The sequence below is a fragment of the Micropterus dolomieu genome, linkage group LG17 (genome assembly GCF_021292245.1).
Source record: "Micropterus dolomieu isolate WLL.071019.BEF.003 ecotype Adirondacks linkage group LG17, ASM2129224v1, whole genome shotgun sequence".
Classification (NCBI taxonomy): domain Eukaryota; kingdom Metazoa; phylum Chordata; class Actinopteri; order Centrarchiformes; family Centrarchidae; genus Micropterus; species Micropterus dolomieu.
In genome coordinates this window covers 33,443,787-33,464,795 of record NC_060166.1, presented here as the reverse complement: position 1 = coordinate 33,464,795, position 21,009 = coordinate 33,443,787, and the positions used below count along the sequence as shown (strand labels likewise).

At 38.7% G+C, this 21,009-nt stretch overlaps 1 protein-coding gene across 1 annotated transcript in view; it reads right to left on the bottom strand.

Annotated features, from left to right (window-relative positions):
- The window catches only part of LOC123985368 (calcium-binding protein 8-like), a 28,125-nt gene extending 7,953 nt beyond the window's left edge, over positions 1 to 20,172 (bottom strand). Inside the window, exons 1-3 of the mRNA XM_046072847.1 lie at positions 19,967 to 20,172; positions 12,442 to 12,563; positions 155 to 298 (exon numbers count right to left, since the gene is read on the bottom strand). Of these exons, the coding sequence (XP_045928803.1) occupies positions 155 to 298; positions 12,442 to 12,563; positions 19,967 to 20,172 (472 nt within the window). The remainder of the gene's footprint in view (positions 1 to 154; positions 299 to 12,441; positions 12,564 to 19,966) is intronic.
- Positions 20,173 to 21,009: the final 837 nt, after the last annotated feature.

The following is a 21,009-nucleotide window of genomic DNA, read 5'->3' as shown; positions in this document are numbered from 1 at the left end:
TATTGTAAATGTTTGCAAAGTTGCCTTGTGAGACCATACACATCATGGTGTTTACATTTTTATGATGGAGAAACAGTGTTTTTTTATGTGGAACCCAATCTGCATCGCACAGGACATCTTTATACCTGCGTGTGTGTTTGTACATGTGACTCACCATCCATGTCTAGTCTCTGCATGATGATGGCCAGCTCCACCTCACTGGGCATGTAACCCAGAGAACGCATGGCCATACCCAGCTCCTGTTTGGAAATGAACCCATTTCCGTCACGATCCAGTACCTTAAACGCCTCCCGGATTTCTGCAAGACAAACAGGAAATCAACTCAGCATCTATGAACAAAGCACACCTCTCCTGCTGCCAAGTTGCACAACATATACAGTCCACTTATTCATGTTCATTTACACAACTGCATGTATTAGTCTGCCAGACGTCCACGTTCTAATGTTCTCATAATGTCCTCTGTATTTTTGAGATTCCTTTCTTTGGCAGTGATACACTTCTCACAACTTTGAAGTCATCTTGCATTTAATGAAGTCATTTGGCATTTCACCCTTAGACATCGTTCATCATCATTCGCATACCTCTCTCCCTTCCTGTCTGACCCAGCTTTGGGCTGTGCCTTATGCAATTGGTCTTGCACCACTGCCTCAAGTTAACAAGATCAATTCCACCCTTCGATTCATTTTCTCCACCTGCTGTCACAGCCGCTGTCATCTCCGCTCGTCTTTGTGATTTCATGTTCTTCAACTTAACTCTTCAGTTTGTTCCTTTATTCTCTTTGTCATCGGTTTCCTCCGTCATGTTTACGGTATATTTTTAATCTTTCAATTAGTTCATCATCCAAAGTGACATTCAAAGAGGTATAGCGTGTTAGAGGAAGTGAAGTTTGCTTAGGGGCACTTGTCTGTGGCCAGGGTGAAACCTGTGACCTTCAGGATACTGGCCTTTCCCTTCAACCACTAAAAGTAATGCAAACCATCACTCTCAGTGATGCCGCCCTATACATAACCATTCTTGCTTTAGTCAAAATAAATCTTCTCACTTCTTATTGATGCTACATCAGGTCTGTATACATGGTTTAGTCATCACAGAGGGAAATGACTGCTTAATTTATCACCATAGGTTCTGGTAGAGGTTCCTTAGAAGTATGGGATGACACATCGTACAGTATAAACCTATTTTTTTTTTTATCTACAATGAACAGTGGCAGGTTCCCTTCAAAGTTAACTTTATACTTTCACTACATACCATTATTAGAAGCCCAAATAGGTCATATCTGCTATATTCCTTTAAAATAACAAGTCAGGTCAATTTTATTTATGGAAGCCAAAGCCATAAATTAGCCTCAGAGGCAAACATATATTTTTTTATCTTTCTTATCTCGTTCTTGTGACCCCTCTGATATATCTTGCAACTCCATATTTTCACTTTTATGGGGAACAATACTGTCAAATACAGCAACTACATGAAAGCTAAAGTGCAGTGTAGCCCTACAGAAAATACCATTTATTAGTTTCCGTTGAGACTCCCCAATGCTGATTCAAGTCAGTGGTCAATTTTGAGGATGTAGTTTGTATGTGTTAACCCAGAGTTGCAAAAGGACCATTTTTTTGTGACCACTATACCTCTTTTCCTGTACTGTTTTCCTGGGTTTGGAATATGTCATTATGTATTTGTCCTGCTCACAGCATTACTCACTTTTACTGTATTGGTGACTCGTGCACCATCTATTCCAGAATAGAAAGCAATAAACCACATTTACAAAAGCAAACACATGTAACATTAATTTGAAAACAATTACCAAAAGGTGTACATGAGTTTTTAGGCAAGATAAGTCACATCAAGTAGGAAGAATGGTCACAGATAAAGATGACTTAAAAATGCATGACATAATATTTATTTAAAGGTTCCCTGTGGGGGTTCAAACCCCGGTTGCCCCGTGTCTGTGTGGTTTCTCTCCGGGTGTTCCGGCTTCCTCCCACCATCCAAAGACATGCAGGCTAGGTTAATTGGTGACCCTAAATTGTCCTTAGGTGTGAGTGTGAGTGGTTGTTTGTCTATGTGTGGCCCTGCGATGGACTGGCGACCTGTCCAGGGTGTAGAATGTTTCCCATTTTGTTGCAAACTGCACGTACATGCACGCGAGTCATGCAATACACAGTCCTTCTTCTCCCATATTACTCCACTGATCAACAGGTGGCGGTAAATACACCAACCTTTTGTGAACATGGATGTAAACAATGCTAGACTTAAAATACTAAATACATAAATTTAAAAGACAAGTGGGCTGTACTATAAAGCGTAACGTAAGCGTAATTTTCAGGAGTAAATTTGTGACGTTGGGTGTAACTTCCAGTTTAACCTGTACTACGAAAGGTGGATAGGTGTTAAACAAAGTCTGTTGCCATGGCAAGTTACGCTGCATCTCTAAACTGCTCCGAGAAGGTTATGTTGGTGTTTAACTCGAGGTTACCTTGTATACGTGGACTACACACCACATCTGTACTCAGTGTTAATGATGAGAAGTAGGCTAATAAAGTACACCACTTGATAAAATATTTTTACATTTCATCCTATTTGTTCCACTGCAGTTGGAGCTGAAATGAAGTTAGCCTATTCTTAACACAACAGCATTACGTTCTTACAGTGAGCCCTGCAGCCTCTGTGATTTTAGGGAGCAGATATTATTAAATAACGGGCCAGTTTCTGAGATGTAGCCCATCTGTTGAGTATTTTTACATAATTAGATTGACTATTTTACGTGTCCAAAAAATACGGAGACAGTGTGGGAGTTAATAGCTGAAAAAAAAATAAATGGAGGTGGCAAATTTACAAGAACAAAAAACGCAAATTCCCTGAAATTAAAGTCACAAAAAATCCAAATCACTCTGGTGTTTCCTTCTGAATAGCACCTTAGAAAAGTCTCTAAGGTACATGATAATATAGGCCTTGTATTGTGGGCTACACTCACGGCTAAATCCGATGTGAAGTCTAATATAATTTTCCACAGAGGTGTGTGTGTGATGTTGCAGCCTTGCAAAGTAAAGCGATGTGGTTCCTTGAAAAAAAAAAAACACTATTTTTCAGAGAGTTTCTCTCATAAATGTATGAATACAATGTCAGAGAATATAGCCTATTCAAGTTTATAACTTGTAGATTTGTGATTATTAGTTTCTCGTAAATCTACCACATTAATCTTGGAAATTCTTTCCCCCTCTCCCCTGGCTCCAATTCCTTTATTACAATAGTGATAATGTGCAGGTGTACCTTTACATCTTAATGATATTATGATATACTGTAGGTATAATGATAGGCTATATAAAACAAGAGTCCATAAAATACATAATAAAGAATTAGCCTACAATAAGAACACTGAAGATAATTACAAATTTACTCAATGCAATACCAACAAGCCTCCCTGGCTTTGTCAGCCACCACAGTGTTAGATTTGGCCGTTAATGTGTCTTTAAACTGCTTATATCCTGACGCAATCAACGAGCATTCTTCTGGGGAAAATACGGAGCATTCGCCATTGCAAAACAACTCTGTCTGCATGGCCAAACACACCCATTTTATGCGCACAACTCCAATTAACTTAACACCAGGTTAACAACAACTTGAATTTCATTAGTACAGGCCGCTGCTTTCCAAATGTTTGTTAGGCCTAAAGAATACACATAACTTTAACACTATACCCCTTTTAAAATGACCATCAGGTTTATGAAAAGCTTCAGTCTCAGCAAACACTTTGTGCTGTTGTGTCAGGTGTTTTATTTTGTCTTACCTACCATCCACGTGAATTAACTTTAAGATGAAATAAAGTCCCTGTTTGAAATGAGTTCTTGAAATCAGCATAACAGCTTGTTGTTTTAACCACGGTGCATACGTGTTGTGCTGCCGAAGCTACATTTTACTAAACTGATTCACTCTATCAACAGAGACAAAAAAGCCTCACTTGTACACAGTTGAGTCAGCAGCTGGTTCACTTGCTGCTCAACGTGTGATCAAGTCGTCAGTGGAAAGAGTCAGCAGGCTTCACTGTGCTTTAATAAATGCATAAGTGTGCCTACATACAGGAGAGGGTGGATGGCAAGAAACGAGAGACTGACAGGCATCTGGTGTTTTTAAATAGAGGTGGAATGTCACTTCTCTGAAGAACACTATGACTGCATGTCATGCATGAGCACACTGTTGAGCACTGAATAATTTGAGACTGGAAAGTGGATAGATGGGTTAACTCCATCCTTCCCGGGAACCACAAAGCCAGAGTTTGAGTCTTTCAGGGAACATGTAGAGGCCACACAATGCATGCAAACTGATGAATTTGGTTAAATCATGTCCAAGAATTAAAATTCAATACTTAAATGCAACACAATCACAAAAGCACATAAACACATTACAGGACAAAATCACAAAATGTACTAACAAAGGGGAAAATAAAAATTATTAGGAGGAAACATACTGCTATTGTGTGTTTTTTCAATGTTTTTTTAGTGAACAAACACTAAAAGCATTTTCTGATTGTCTCAACCCAGAAATTGCCAAACTAAACATAAAACCAGCCGTTACGAAAAGAGTCCATCAATCACCTTAATATCTGCTGTACTGCTGCAATTCTGAACTAGTCTGCTGGTAAATGATTTGGAAAGACAAAACATAAATGGAGCGTAAATTATGAATTGAGAACAGTGTTTTGACTGTGTTGAGTAGATAATAAGAGGTCACAGTCTCTGACCCGCATCAAAACAGCATGTTACTGCTTCCCCAAACAGCTGGTCCTGAGCAAATAAAGCATCATTTGTGCCAATACGAAATCTTGATTTACAGATAATATTTTCTAGGATGCACAAATGCAAATGCTAAAAAGCACACATCAAAGGCATTCAGATTATTATCCCAGCGACTCAGGCCTTTGTTGAGGACTTTCCTGTGTCTGGAGCGTGTTGGAACAGAATAACAACATGGAAACTAGATTTATATTCAAATGGCTTAATCCATTTCATGCACAGATGCTCTTATTCATTTATACTTATGGCACATGGGGAATATCAAACTGCTTTTCAACTTAAAAATCAAATATTTGGCACAACAATGTTTTTATCAAAAAGACCGAAGTAACAAAAGACATCACAGCAAACAAAAGCAACAGAATCCTAAGGTGGTGGAGTTTGTTAATTTTGTATGCAAATTATGCAAATTATGCATTGCAGTGTTAAATGTTTATGAGGGCATCTGGTGAGTGTGTCCTTGACTGTTTATATACATATATGCTTGAATGAGTGGTGCCTGTTTACTTGCATTATGAAATCTGCACACTATCACATTGTACTAGACCTTTCTTCTAATATTTTTACCATGCACAGAAGGTTAAGACAATTAGACAGCATCACAAATTAAACAAACTCACTATACTACATGTATCACCTCAGAATTTCTGTTTTCACTGAAAAACATCTTCAACAATACCATGTCACAGCAGTTTTCTGGCTTTGAAACTGGCCACAGACATTTTGGTGGTGGTGATGGGGCAGTGGATAAGAGATATGCCTTTGGTGTCAGAGACCCAGGTTCAAATCCACTGTGAGATACAAACGTGTCCCTGAGCAAGACACTTAACCCCTCATTGCTCCAGAGGCGTGCGACCTCTGACATATATAGCAATTGTAAGTTGCTTTGGATAAAAGCGTCAGCTAAATGTAATACAATTTTTTTTGTTGCAAATATCTAATAAAGCAGCGTTTCACACCAACATTTAAGAAACTGGTTACATTTAATGCTGACAATGAATCAATTAATCGTTTCGCCAATACAATGTATGAAAATTGTAAAATAAAATAAAAAATTTAATTTAAAAAAGCACATTTGCATAAAATGTGATAAAGAAAAGCAGCAAAAGTGAGAAGCTGGAACCAGAAATTTTTGCTTGAAAAATGAATCAAAAAATTGCTGCTTATTAAAGGCTCGGCAGAATATTGCGATAATATTAATAAGTATGTTTTCATTAGTATATAGTCACCTGAAAATATCGTGTTTTTGTTACCTCAGAATGTGCCCTTTATATCTACAGAGGGATCGGGTCCCCTTCCATGGAGTCCACCATGTTGAACTGCAATGTTTCTACTGCAGAACGGACAAACCAAACACTGGCTCTACAGAGGGCATTTCGCAAGTTTTGCACCTACCATAGTTCTTCTACGCGCTTAGTGAGGCGAGCTACAGTATATAGGGTTGGTTGCAATCTGCAATTTCCCAATTGATGCCACTAAATCCTAAACACTGCTCCTTCAATTTTGTCCATCAACTAATAAATGAATAAAATAATAATATTAATAATAACTCAATATGGGATAAGTCTATCAAAATTAACTTGAAAAATGTGAATAATAAAAAATGTTTTAATAAATTTATATTATATCTGTAACAATTTCTTTAGTTTGTTTTGATTTATGGCATGTAAAATTTTTATTTTTATTTTTTAATCTCAGGCTAATACTGATCTGATCAGAAAACAAATGTGTCCATTATCTATGACTTCAGGTATCTCAGTGGGACAGAGGGAAGGTAAAACACAGTCAGCACCATGGACAGCTCCCCAAACTCCTGCTAAGATAGTTTGTTGCAAGTTAGTGTGATTCTGTCTGTGTGCTGCAGTTTACCACACAGCTTCATGCCCAATACTAGCCCTGTAATTAGCCAAGTCTCTCCGCCACTTGCTGCAGTTTAAACACAGAGAGTCTACATTGCCCAAACAAAAAAATGGCCACGTGGGAACTGCTGTTGCCCATAGAGTTTGAAACAAGCTGCATAATAATGCTGGTGTAGTTCAGCATCCATGTTCCTACTCCCTCTCTCCTTCAAGGAAAGCTCAGCACTGGTGAGTTGAGTAGACACAAACCTCCCCACAGGCTTACTGCCAGTCTGGTGCAGCTCAGCATGCGTAGTGAAAAAGAGCCTGAGTGCCGAATCCGAAGGATTTCTTCCGCTGGCCTTTCACTAAACCTTTAATAAAATAGCCTATTTTAGTTATTTTCTTCCTGTCTCCGGGACTTCTTTATTGTGAAGTTTGTCTGAAATTCACCTCGGACTACCACTGTGGATACAGATTCAGCTCAACATGTGGTGGTGTGTCTAGAAGCTACTAGACTCTGTTGAATATTATGCTGACTGCTGCAGTCTGCTGTTAGACCCAGACTGGAGCTTTCACTATAGAACCATTATAACTAACTATTCCAGTATTCTGTCTACTGTGTATACAGTACACCCTCTGGAAATTACACTGGATTAAATTTATTTGCCAAAACATATTTTGGCAAAAGTAGTTTGGTTCTCAATCATAAAGCTCCCTAAAAATGCATTCATGTCCTGCAGTTCCCAAAGTTGAATTAATTTAAATTCTGAGGTGATAGAAATTTTAGTCAGCATTTTATCATAAACTGAAAATACAAAAATTAGATGTTATTCACTAATCTCTTTATGTCATTTCATCATGCATAATATGTAAACCACATTCTTTATCAATAGTTATAGTAGTAATAGTTTATAGACAGAGGTCTTCACGTAAAGATTGGGATCAATTTAGTAAAACTTCACATTCTCTTAATTATTTAATTGTTGTAGCTCATGAAATGTAACATTACAGTAAATCTTTGCACAAATATCTCAGCTTCTTCTTTCAGGATACGAAACAAGAATGTAAGAACGGACCAAAGAGCCCACAGAGCATAAAATATGTAGTTTGTCCTTGCATTAGGTCTGGACCGGGCTATTCTCCGGCATTGTTCTACGCCTTGCCTGTGCATACATTTGTCACTGAATAAGACAAAAACTGTCAGTTCTTAAATTGACAATTGAGCTGAGAAATGATGTACAAATTGCTCTCAGTGGGCTGCACTCATGTCATCAGGCAGTGCATCTCTGGAACAAGCAGGTGTTACACATTTAGATGAATAAATGACAGCTCTGAGGACAAAGACGTGAGCAGTGACCATCATTGTAAATTTGGCTCATTACTTTCAGAGGAAATGAGGGATGTTGTTGTAGTGTTAATGAAGAAACACTAGTTTCACTCTAACCGCCATTTGGATGTAGATGCTCAAAATCTTCAAAGCCAGCTGAGTGACAGCAGAGCTTCACTTTTGACTGGATGTCAGAGGCTTGGGGCTGCAGTCAGGTATGGCAGGAAGTCTGTTCATGCTCATGCATATTGAATAAAAACCCTAAGAGCAATTGAACATCTTCTGAGGTCTGTTTCAAATAATTAAATACCAATTAAATACCAACCCGACAACCTTCAAGTGATATTTATCTTTATTTATCCTATACTGGTTAAAAGATTAGTGATAGACCGATATCTGGCATTTGGAGATAATCGACATCGGCTGAAACCTTCTCTCACGAGGCCGATATATAATCCTAAATGACATAAAATCTAATCTAAAACCATTACTGGCTAGCGTTAAATAAATATTGTTATGCTGTAGAGAAAAATGCAGCTGAATGACTTCACTTATGACAAACTGTATCCTAGTCCTTAAACACCAGTCACATTATCTGCAGCACAACCTAATGTATTTTTCTATTTCATTAATTAATAAACTTCCATCCGAAACAACACATTACTGACTAGGATAACATGTATATTAGATTGTATTTTCTATGAAATAATGGAATTATACATGACTTCTTTGTTTTGATATAGGCAATATATATTGGCCATCAGCTCTCTAAATATAAGCATTATTAACTCTATGGGCACCACATGGAGAAAAAACACAGGTCAGGAAATAGCCTTGTTTCTTTTTTAGTGTTGCAAAGAATTATAGCCTCAGTGGCTCAGTTTGTAATGATGAAGTTTATGTCAGTCTCATTTCCTTAATTATAACCTTCACAAAAAGCTAAATTAATTCCACCATTTTACCAGTGAAGCTCACATTACAAACTTTCCTTTCTTTTCTCTAGAGTTGCTAGAAAATATCTGCCAGCTGCAAATTAATACTGAAATAAATACAGCCAGCTTGCTCCAAACGACTGACTTATGTTATTGTCAAATGGTAAGGCATTATCCATACAGTAAAAAAAGCTTCTCCTGAGAGATGAGACATTTACAGAAACACACCAGCTGACTGATTCCATACCCCAAGCCGTGTGACAGCTTGGCCTGCTGCTGTAAGGTTTTTAATGGCTCTGGACAAATACAGTAAATTGCCTCTTTAAATATTGTAAGCAAAAGTGTTGAATGTGCAGAATGTAAAGGCTGTGTAAGCTGTACAAGGGAAAAGGAATCGGTGGGGCACATAGTTGTTAATCATGTTTGAAAAGACACAAGACAGGTAAGGCATGAAAACCTTGTATGTCCTTTTTGTACACCTCATTTCCTGCACGAGGATCACAAACGCTTACTCACCTACACACAACACTGACCATAATCACCTGTACTTGCTAGTAAGGCTATTTTACTAGGTTTTTATACCAAATCTTTACAGATTTATGCCATGTGTTTGGTTATATTATAAAAGAATATCCATTTGGATATTGTGTAAAATAGTGTGTTGAAAAGTGGTGGGGATATAAGTGCTCAGATTAGGGGTGTGATGATACGCTTGCACGAAAACAAGACGAATAGATTTTTTACAGTATTTTGAAGAAATATGAAATGCTGAAATATGAGCAGGGGATCTGGAGCATTATACTTAATTTCATGCATTCTAGAGACATTTTCTGCTCCAACTTATGGCAGAAATGTATTTTTTTATATAAAGGGAAACAAAAAATTCCACTAGTAGGTGACAATTCAGAAATATAAAAATATAACTGAATATAATGCAGTTATCAGCAGCTTATTTTTCAGCTTAAGTTTCTTTTTTTGGACAATGCAAATTTGTTTCTCCTATATTTAAATTGCACTTCATGTTTTCTTATTGTGCAAATAAACCTTTCTCAAAGCATTTTAATTTGTTAGTTAGCATTTCGTGGTGCAAGCTATTTTCAGAACATGTTTTTCAAAAAGTGATGGGGACAAAATCAGCCATTTTAAAATGTGGTGGGGACATGTCCCCAGCGTCCCCAGTGTAAGTGACACCTATGTTCAAGGTATATAAAAACCATGTGAAAAGAACAATCTGAGCATTAGCTCAGTCCAAAAATTTACAGATAGCGTAAAATGATAATTTTCCCCATGTTTCCAGTGTTGGTGCAACAATTGCCGTGCTTTGTGGAACTCAAACAGGAAACTTAATAATAACTTACCCCTGTGGACGCTGCAGCACCCCCACCTCCCCAATCCTCATACTGTACATACTGTCCACTCAATAAAAATGTTCAGGCTTGCACGGCACTTCCACTGACTGTTCACATATTGTTATTACTCCTGCTACTGTTAAGTACTTCTGATGCTGCTATTATTTAAGCATAGATATACATATAAGGTGTTTATTCTACTGTCAGTTATACTCGTGCTCACTCCACATTACAGTTAGATTTCTGGTCAGTTACTGTGTTATGTTGTTTGGTGTCTTGTAAGTTATTATTGTGACTTTGTTTTTTAGTAACCTGGACTGTAAGAAACTGCATTTCTTTCATATATATATACACTTGACATGTGAATTAATGACAATAAACAAACCATGGGCGATATCTGAGTACCTTTCTTTAGCATCAATCACTAACAATTTCTGTTTGCACAGGAACTGACTTTGATTATTATAAGGCAAGACAATAAAAAAGGAGAATATTTTTTAGATTATTTAAAGTCAAAAGATGATTTATTGACTAATCATGAACACGTATCCTCAACTGACATCACAAACATCACTGGAAAAAGACATCTGGGGTGATCCCAGCAGAATATGGCTGTATGACATATTTGGACTCAGATGTCAGATAAGTAGAGACAGTCTAACCCTCCAAGCTGGTGACCTTCTACAGTAGATGATACCACCACTCAACCAACATGCTGTGTATAGTAAATACTGATACAGTAATTATTGTGTTGACAAGCTACAGTTTGTCAGTTTCACAGTGTTTAGTTGACCTCCTAAGAACCCTCTAACCACAAGCTGTTTCCTAAGCACCAAACAACATGAAACAGGAATATGAAATTAATACACTGCAAATATCTCCATACATATTAAAACTCGACCCAGACAGAGTATCTGGCTATTATCGTGTGCTGTGCAGCCAATTTTCCAGGCGGCAGCTTAATGTTGCGTCGATGGATTAATATTTTGTAGGTCTGGGGGAGTCTAGTTTTGTTTGCCGCCTGTGAGGCTGACACTGCTGACTCTCGCAGACTGTAATTGATCAGGTTTGTGTTCTACAGGCCCAGGTGATTACTCTCAGACAGACCAAACAAAAGGGTTCATAAACACAGCCTAAGCTATAGCCAGAGAGAGAAGCCAGCAGATGCGAATGGTCCTGTTGAGATAAACTACGTAGAGAAAAATGCATTACTGTGCTTTGTGGAATTAAATGAGGAGGATGCTGCTGGTTTTGTAGCACAGTATTGTCTTTCAAAGCATTATTACTGACTATATACATATATACTGACTGGGGCGACTAGCCTTATCACCGGTCCTTAAAAACAAAACCTGTTACTATTTACTAGACTGTCTATTTACCATACCACATAGTTTGTGGATCTCTAAAGTAACTGGAAATGATTTTTGAAAAACGAAGCTCCATATGTGTTTGGGATTCCGCAGCGTTTGTTCAGGCTGGTTGCCCAAAATAGTAATTTTTTTCACAGTGGCTCCCACTGTGTGACCGTCTGATCCGCCTTAAAAATCACGATACACTTCTCCGGTTCTTTACCTTTGTTTATTCTTTTTGTTTACCACATACTGTACAGTCAAAAGTCCTCTAAATCCTCAACATTTTTGCTGCTTTTCTATTGCAGTCAATCCTGTTCTTTAACTTTTAGTAACAGTTTTCCTTAGTTTTGATTCTGCATGAAGCGTAACTAAATATAAAGCTACCGTGAGTTTTTAATAATTTATATGCAGCATTATATTCCAGGTCCAAGCATTATAGTCAATTGGTGTAGTCTTTTTTTCCACTATACTATTTATCTGACATTAATGTTACCTCTTGAAAATAAATTAATTGGATAATGCTAAAAAACAGACTTAAGTTGGCTGCGGCTGCGGCTGAAAACAAAAAGCATTTACATTGCATACTGTTACTGCTTTTTCAAGAAGATACAATGTGTTTAGATTATGACTTTGAAAATTACTGAAATGCTACTAAATAAAACCATCAGATACCAATTCATCAAGTATGTTTTTCATGTTAAAGTAACAACATACAAAACACAATTTGCTCATTTCCATTTGAAGTAAAATGTTGTCAGTGACTATGAGGGTAGAATGGCAGGCAGCAGCAGCCAAATCACTTTAAATGGGCATTAAGCATAAAGCAGGACAGCAGTTTACTGAGAAGCCTTACCATGAAGCTCCTCCACAGAGATGCTGGCCAGCACGTCGCTGTCACTGTCTGACAGCGAGCGGCTCAGGTAGTTCCCCTTGTAGAGCAGGCCTGCCGTCACATGGTGGAACGGCATCTTCTCCCTGAGAGACGACAGAAGGAAACATTTAGACAGCGAAGGAAAGGGAGGAGCTCTAGAGATCTCCTTGGTTTTTTGAAAGATTAATTTTGAAAACAAAAACCAATTAAATGCTCCACACATTACACATGTTTCTAAACAAGGTGAAAAAGAAAGCAGCTCGCATGTGGGATTTTTCATGGCTACTGCAACACGAATGTTATCGGGCATTCACATTAGCCACTCACCAAGAATACATTGACGTGCAAGGTGCATAAATCGTCATTGCTTTCATGTTTGTTTTAAATCAAGTAAAAAAATGACATGACGTGAGCCCATAATCAGCTATAGGGAGCCAATTTGCCCATTTGTAACATTGGGGAAGCTAAAACAAATGAATGTCCATGGGGCACAGCATAAACGAGATCCATAAATGAAGCAGAACTCATTCACTAAATGGGAAGTCACACAGTGATGGAAACTCATAACTAGAGGTAAATGTAGGGAATGTGTGTGTATGTGCGGGTGCGTGAGAGCAGGTGCGCCTGTACTGTATGTGCAAATGTGACTGAGGCAATTAATTATGCAATAATCTGAAGGCCAAGGGCACAGAAGGAAAATAAGAGCACATAGAGCAGAGAGATTTGGGCGACTACTTCCTTCTTTCTAATTGGATTTCATCTTGATGAGCACTTGGAGGAGATGCTTTTGAGACAGAATGAGGAGTTCAAAATGTGCTAAGGCATTACACCAAGAGCAGTGCAGAACACTGAACTGTCCTGAAGCACTGGGCTTCTCAATGTGTTTGTCTCTTTTATCAACTGAACTTTATATGATATTTCTGTAGAGTCAATTAAGCCTCATAATTACAAGAGCTTTGATAGCACAAACTCATCATTTAACATCTTAAAAGGGAAACATGCTCTTTGGAAAACTAGAGAAGAAGTTAAATTTGCAACAATTCATCTCTTTGGGTTTTCAGCAGTGCAGACAATAAAAAACTCAAGTTTTATGAGTGTTATCCTTAGCATGACGCAGACAGGCTGCTGTTCTACGTTATTAATCAAATTAATTAATATGTTCTCTCTCTTACTAAACGATTATATACTACACAAGATAAATCATCACTGCACACATACTGCTATTTAATAAGGCATAGCAAATGTAACAAAGGGTTTATAAGTTGTAACCAATGTTATATTTATGTAGTGAATGCTTTATCTGTACGATTTTCTGAGTTGGCTGAAAAAATCCCCTTGGCTTACATATCCTCCAACAAAACCTTAAGCTGGGTCTTGAATTAATCCTGTAGGATGGAAGTAAGTAAATTGTTTTTAAGCACTGTTCTAGTGCAAATACGTTTTTTGCAATAAAAGATAAAACTAACAGAGAGAGAATACAAACACATTAAGACCTCTTCAATGAGCAGTTTATTTATTTGCAAAGTTGTACATTACTTACATTTATAACCGCCGACCTGAGGCCTTTTATAAACTGAGAAACTAATGACCCTTTATAATTGACAGACTTCCTAATTAGCCATTAAATCTTCTTGCCCGGGCCCTTTGCTGCATGTCATCCCCCCTCTCTCCCCTGCCCTTTTCTGTCTCGCTCTGCTGTACTGTCAAAGTAAAGCAAAATGGCAAAGCAATACAGTGCAAGTTATGCTGGAGGAAGATACACACCAGGGATTCTTTTACAACTTGGAAACCACAACATCGTTCTTATCAAAAGGTGCATTATTGACACGTAAACCAGAAGTCAGTGATTCATTAACCATGAATAAACCATTAACATATACACTCATGCATTATATGAAAGTAGTGTACTTTGCTAAAAACTTGTTTATTTTGGCAAAATGGCATATATGAATAGGTAAGACACAATTACATTTCAAATTCTTAAAAAAAGACTGTCATGTCATGTTCAGCAAATCAAGTTGGAACATGAAAACATTTAAACTGAGCCAACCAGAAGCAAAAGGAACATCAGCTCTGTTCTTTAATTTTAGTTTTTGCTTCCATAAGTCCCATTTGAAGGCTTTTCAACTCTACGTCTGCCAATGCTCATGTTTTACTGATTTTAGCTGCCAGCAATCCGTTACCTCACAAATTGAAAACTGGTCCCTACATCTTTCTTGTTTGTCAGTTTAATAAGCATGCATATCAAGATGTGTGCCCCTATGCCGAAAGCTTTTTTTATGAGCAACTTTCATCGCACATAATGTCAGGATTTTTCATTTCTTAATTCATCAATTATTCAGTCTTCTCTCAGCTGTCATTATGAATATTACAATCATCGCTCTTATCCGTTCTTTCTATATTATCGTTATGAGCCAACCCATATATATATATATATATATACAGTATATATATATATATATATGCTACTGTCGGCTGTTTGATACAGGTGTATCCCAACCTGGGTTTGCGTTGCTGAGGTCAACATGAAGAAATATTGATCAGAATGATTTAGCTTGCAGGGACAGGATTTACATATATTTCACCATAGTCAATTCTTCAGGAGTAGACTGCATTCAGTGTTAAATAACTCAATGACTTGTTTTGAAAATGTGAATTCCTTTGAAAAGCAGGGTATGGAGATAAAAGCTCTGGAGGAATAAATTAAAGGCAATAACGTTATGCTGCTTAAACTTTTGTCCTTAGGCTTTACAATGGCAAAAGTCGGCTGTGTGTGTTTTATTTGCATGTAGGACATATGTGGCTTCCACTGTGAGTCTTCACACGTTTCTGACACTTGGCTGTGCAATCTGAAGTAATTTCATTATCCAGCTAAAAGCTCACACTAACCATCATTGAGCAGAGAACAGACATCGGAAGTTCGAAGGCTGGACTGGAAAGTACCAAAGACAAAACAGTACTACAAGTATTTTCAGTAGTCGTATTAGTATAGTAGTATATCTTTTGTAATAAAAGTATTTGGTGGTTGCAGTTACTAGTTCCATTACAGATAGTTTCATGAAACATGATGCATTGTTGGAGTTTAAACATCAGCAACAATTGGGGGTATTCAGAATAGGGCTGAAACAATTAATTTAATAAATCAACAATTAGTCAGTCAATCGACAGAACAATACTTATAATTTTGTTAACTCATCACTTAAGTAGTTGAGAAAACAATCTCTCAATACACGATCCATTTAGTAGCTGTTCTGTTCTAAATGGACCTTGCGGTGACATTGTTTTTCCAACTGAGAGTGAACTTTGAAACTACATTATTTATCAAAGCAAAATTTAATTTACTGGTTTCTAGCTTCTCAAACGGGAGGACATTCTGCTTTTCTCTGCTTAAGGCCAACGCCACTTGAATATCTTTGGTTTGGGGCTGTTGGTCGGAAAAAACCCCCCCCAGCAATTTCATGGCAAACAAAGACGCAGTGGTGTCTACAAGCACAGGAGATAAGATTACTGCAATATTTTATGAAATTATCTCACAAGGACATAATGTTTATTAATGCAGTAGCTAAGTTGTGAGATAATGTGCTGAAACAATAAAACACCTGATATCCAACGTCTTGGGAAGACAGTGTTGAACTGAGCTGTTCACAGCCTTCAGTATCATTACACTTGATTAAATTGATCAACGTCTCAGCTGAACAAGCTAGATTGCCCTTCAGGAGCAGGGCAACATACAGTAATCACTTAAATCAGGAAGTAATCACTGCCTCAACACAAGGCCACTATTTTTTACCTCATCAAATCACTATTCCTCGTATAATCAGTGATATACTATATCAGTATAGAGGCCAGGATTCTTTTAATAGTCAGACTGACTGATTATAATGGGTCATAGAAATAACTTAAATAAAAAAAACAACATCACTGGATGGTACCTCAGTATTTTTCTGAGCATGCTGCTTTGACGATTTCTGCAATACCCAATTTACAATGATATAGAACCACAGAATCCTCCCATTTGAGAGCCCATCCACTAATAATCAAGTAATTCAAAAATCAGTTTTACTCATTACCTTTAAATGGACTGTGAAGAAGCTATCTTGTGTGAAAGTATAGAGGCCTAAACAGGGTAAATTGTTTTAGTCAAGCCCTTGTATATAGACTGACAAGAACAAAGCAAGGAACGTGACACTAAAAGCAGAATAAACCTGCCCTCGTTTTATGGGATAATAACTCAAATTTTACATCACATTGAGGCCATTAGCTAATGCTCGTATCCAAAGTAACTTTCAGTGACTGAGTAAGTCGGAATTCAGTGTGTGGCTCAAGGACACGTGGAATTGACAGGACATGCGGTTGTTGATGCACTAGCTGTGATTGGACCTGTGCCATTAATCACAGGGAAACCTGACAGTGCTTTTTCTTGTGCTCCAAATTTAAGCCCAAATCTGTTTCCACACATTCTGTCACCAGTCTAATAATTTCTTAGTGCTGAGTTTGTATAAGTGACAGTTAAAGAGGACCTATTATGCTCATTTCCAGTTCTATATTTTTATTCTGTTTATTTCACTAGAGCAGCTTAGCATGATTCAGTTTTTAAAAAAATCCTCTGCAAGCCGTTTTTGTTCCTGTGTCTTTAAGGCCCTCCTCTGCAAAAGCTCACTTTCTTATGATTGGCTAACTGATTGGCCAACTTCTTGGAAGCCTGCCCAGTGCTTATGGCGTGTTAAATTTGACATGGGAAGTTGAAATTCCCAATTTCCAAGTAGAAAATTGTAACTGCAAGGCCCCCTTAAGTTGGATTTCCGACTCAGAAAGTCAGGAGAACCTCACCAACATTAAATTTATTAAATCTGTTGTCTGTTGTTCTGGAAAGCTGTCAACTCTGGTGCCCCCAGGAAGCACTCTGTGCTTTGAAGCCAATTTGACATAATGGCCAAACGGTGGAAATACAACTTCTTGGTACGCCACATTATGTGCACTGGCCCTAAAAGACTTTTGAAACTGCCTCTGATTGACTGGTACTCATTGCCTCCATAGATTAAGTTGGTTGAGGTTAGCTATCAGAACGGGGTTAGGGTTGGCCAATCAGAAGCAGGGTAGGGGGCATGGACTTGACGCAAAGCTAGTGTCCGTCAAGTGGGGGTTGTCGAAAATCTGGTGGCAGTTCTCTTTATACACCTACTGCCAGTGTTGCCAACTCTGCAACTCTGTACAGCTAGTATTACAACTTTTCAGATCCTCTCAGAAACAAGCGACAAATTTACAGTAGCTACTTATTCAGATCACCAGGTTAAAGGCATGAAATATATTCAAATTTAAATTGTAATTCATTCCCATGCACGCTGCACAGATGTTCTGCCATCAGCACCAGGGTCTCCCTCCCCTCTTGCTTTGGGCACAGGCAGTCAGTGTGTGGGGTAGGAAGCATCTCTCTCACTCTTTCCTTCTGGATTAAGATGTTACAACTAAATATTTAAATAGCCTGTTTGATTGTCTCCCTCCATCCTCCAAGTTTTACTTCAAATATACAATGTTAGTGTTGTGAGTTTGTGATCATTTGGCCTAAAACTTCTCTATCTACCTTCTGTATGGCTTAAGCTAAGGTGATTTTAAGCTTTATGTAAAGGAATCAACATGCGAATGAGTGTATTACGACATCTGGAGACGTTTAGTGACTGTTGAAGCTAGTATTAGCTACATACATAAGAAAAGAGTTTGCAACCCTGTCCAGTGCTGTGAGCCCACACACCGCCTCATTGTCTTGCTGGTGAGCTCAACGGCAATGAGAACTACAGTAGCTTAGCTTGGAAAATAGTTATATGGGGCACTAAATTATATGAATTTACTGTTTATCAGACAACAAATGAGACAATAGACACCAGTTGAGTGTTACTGACTTTAGTCACGGATTTTTGGTGAAACTGGATCATATTTGATGTAGAAAATATTATGCACTGCCTCAACTCTGTGGAGTCTCCTGATGGACAGAGAGTTTTAAAGTAACATTTAACTGCTTGTAGCTGCCATTATCTAGTTAGCTGAATTAGCCGTGTAGCTAGTGGTTAGCTGCCCGTACTAGGAGCTCGGGGCCCAGAGTGAGTGTTTTGGATCGCCAAAAAAAGAGAAGATTCTGCATGCTATCAGTCAAACTTTGTAAATAGAGCATCTTTAACTTGGACAGGATTTTTACATAAAGACCTGCATCAGATGATGTAATTACCTGATAAAAGTCTCTTCATATTGTAATGATTTGAACAGTCGATCAGTATACAGCATGCAGAAGCTCATTTATCTTTTTTTATTTGATTGATTACCATGATTAAAGTCCCAAAATTGATGTATAGAGGAAGGCTTCCTATGTCGATGGATTTAATGATGGTGTCTAAATTGTGATGATGATGTACAATCAGTCAGTGCAGAAAAAAACATCAGCTCTGTGGTTTGAATGTACAAATGTGCAAATTTCCTATTTTACAAGAAAATGGTACATTTAGGAAAATAAAAACAATCAGAGCACATAGTCTTGTTTTCTTTTTTAAGTGTGTTTCCAGTCACCCAAAATCAAAATATTTCACGATAGCTTGACAGTAGACAAACTATTACTGCATCATTACAGTGCTTTCAAGTCTTTCCAGAGTTGTTAAGACTGGGTCGTGGCAGAACTGAACCCAATTACAGCAGATACATAAATAAAACCACCTCCACTAAAGTTGTGTACGTGCCTTACAGGGAAAGCACTAGTTGGACTGACACATACAAGGATGAGACAAATATGACGTAACTAATCAAAACACTCTGACCCTGAAGGAAGAATCAGTAAGCCACAATTAAGCTGTTGCCATTAAAATGCTGCATGCTTTCAACAAACCGGCGAGAAGGCATAATGAATGCATTCTCCTTTGCAAACTTCTGTCCAGCAACTAGACATCACAGAATAATGTCACACCTTAACATACAACATGGAAGTGTGGTTAATGGATCAGGATCTGGATACAATGCACAGAAAGGCATCCATTCTAAACAATTCTAAAACTGAAAAAGGCACATCAAAAGCTCTGAGCATCTGTCTTCAAATCACTTGTTTGTGCAAAAGCATTTTAAGATGGATTAATTACCAAACAAATCTATTACTGAAGTGTGACACCAAGTTATGCAACACAGACAACAAAAACAAATTAATGTGTCAAAATCTGTCCCTGTAATGTAAATAATAAGGTGGATAATATTACTTTCGATCAATAAGACATGCTTGAACATTCAGTAAGAGCAATTTATGGTTAAATTACTTTCCAGGACTGTGGACTGTGCTGTAGAAGCTTACAAGGCGCTTGAAAACACAGCCAGCTGTGTGCAAAGGCAATTCATCACTGCAAAACAGGAGTCAAACCTTTTCCAAACTGAGAAAGGAGACAGGAGCGTCCCACAGAAGTGCCACCTCTCTGCACACAATTACCAGCTGCTTCCTGCAGCAGCATAGTCTCTCTTTCTCTCCCTTGCTGATTCTTACCCATACTGATGGCTTTGACTGTACTCAGCAGGATACTGCAGCACAACAGGCTCCCTCGCCGGACTCTCCATCACGTCCTCCATCTCGTCTCTCAAGTATGGGTTGCCCGGCAAGTCTCCATTAACCTCAGAGTGTGTCCCTGGCGGCAGCGGCATGCCGGTGAGCTCCACTGTCTGAGGATCGGGCTCTGTGACCTCCTCCTCCATCAGACTCTCAGATGCAGCAATGCCTCCAGCAGCAGCAGCAGACTTCCTGTCCACAAACCACTGAGCCCGGCCTCCACAGTTTGGGCTTGTCCCAGAACAGCGGCATCGGTTCCCAGAGACCCGTTGTTAATATTTGAGCAGTGAGAGCAGCAGGTACAACAGCTCCTCTCATGCTCCACTCCTTGGCTCCTCACTCACTCTCTCTCCCTCCCTCCCTCCCTCCCTCCCTCCCTCTCTCACTCACTCTCCAGTGCAAACATTCCTCCACATGAGGAGAGGGAGTGGAGGGCTCATTAATGAGTCCCAATGACAGACTCAGCCCTGCCTGCGGCTGTATCACAAAATACACAGGGAGATGCTTGAGAAAGAGAGATAAGAGGCAAAAGTAATAAGAGAGAGCGGCAGATACACTGACACAGACAGAGAAAAAGAGAGACAGGGTGTAGATAGACAGACAAATAAGGAATGACAGACTGACAGGAGCTCACAAGAAAGGAAAAGAGGGGGATGCAAGATTGGTAGATAAGGTAAAACAAGATAGAGTATGTGTGAGCTGAAAGAACACACACATACACAGCCAATATATCCCAGTGGATTATGCTTACAATGTGCTCTGAAGGTCAAAAGGGGGATGCTGTGAAGGTACATCACACAGAGCGACACATCTCGGGGAGAGCGCACCATGCGTAACAGCGTGCGCCACCATGTGGAAGAGCACCCGTTGGGTGCTGCGCGACAGGATGATAGTGATTATGACGGTGGGGGGAGGGCCGGTGGGGGGTCCACAGTGAGAGCTCTGCTGAACCCCTTCACAGCTCCAGTAGGCTACATCACATC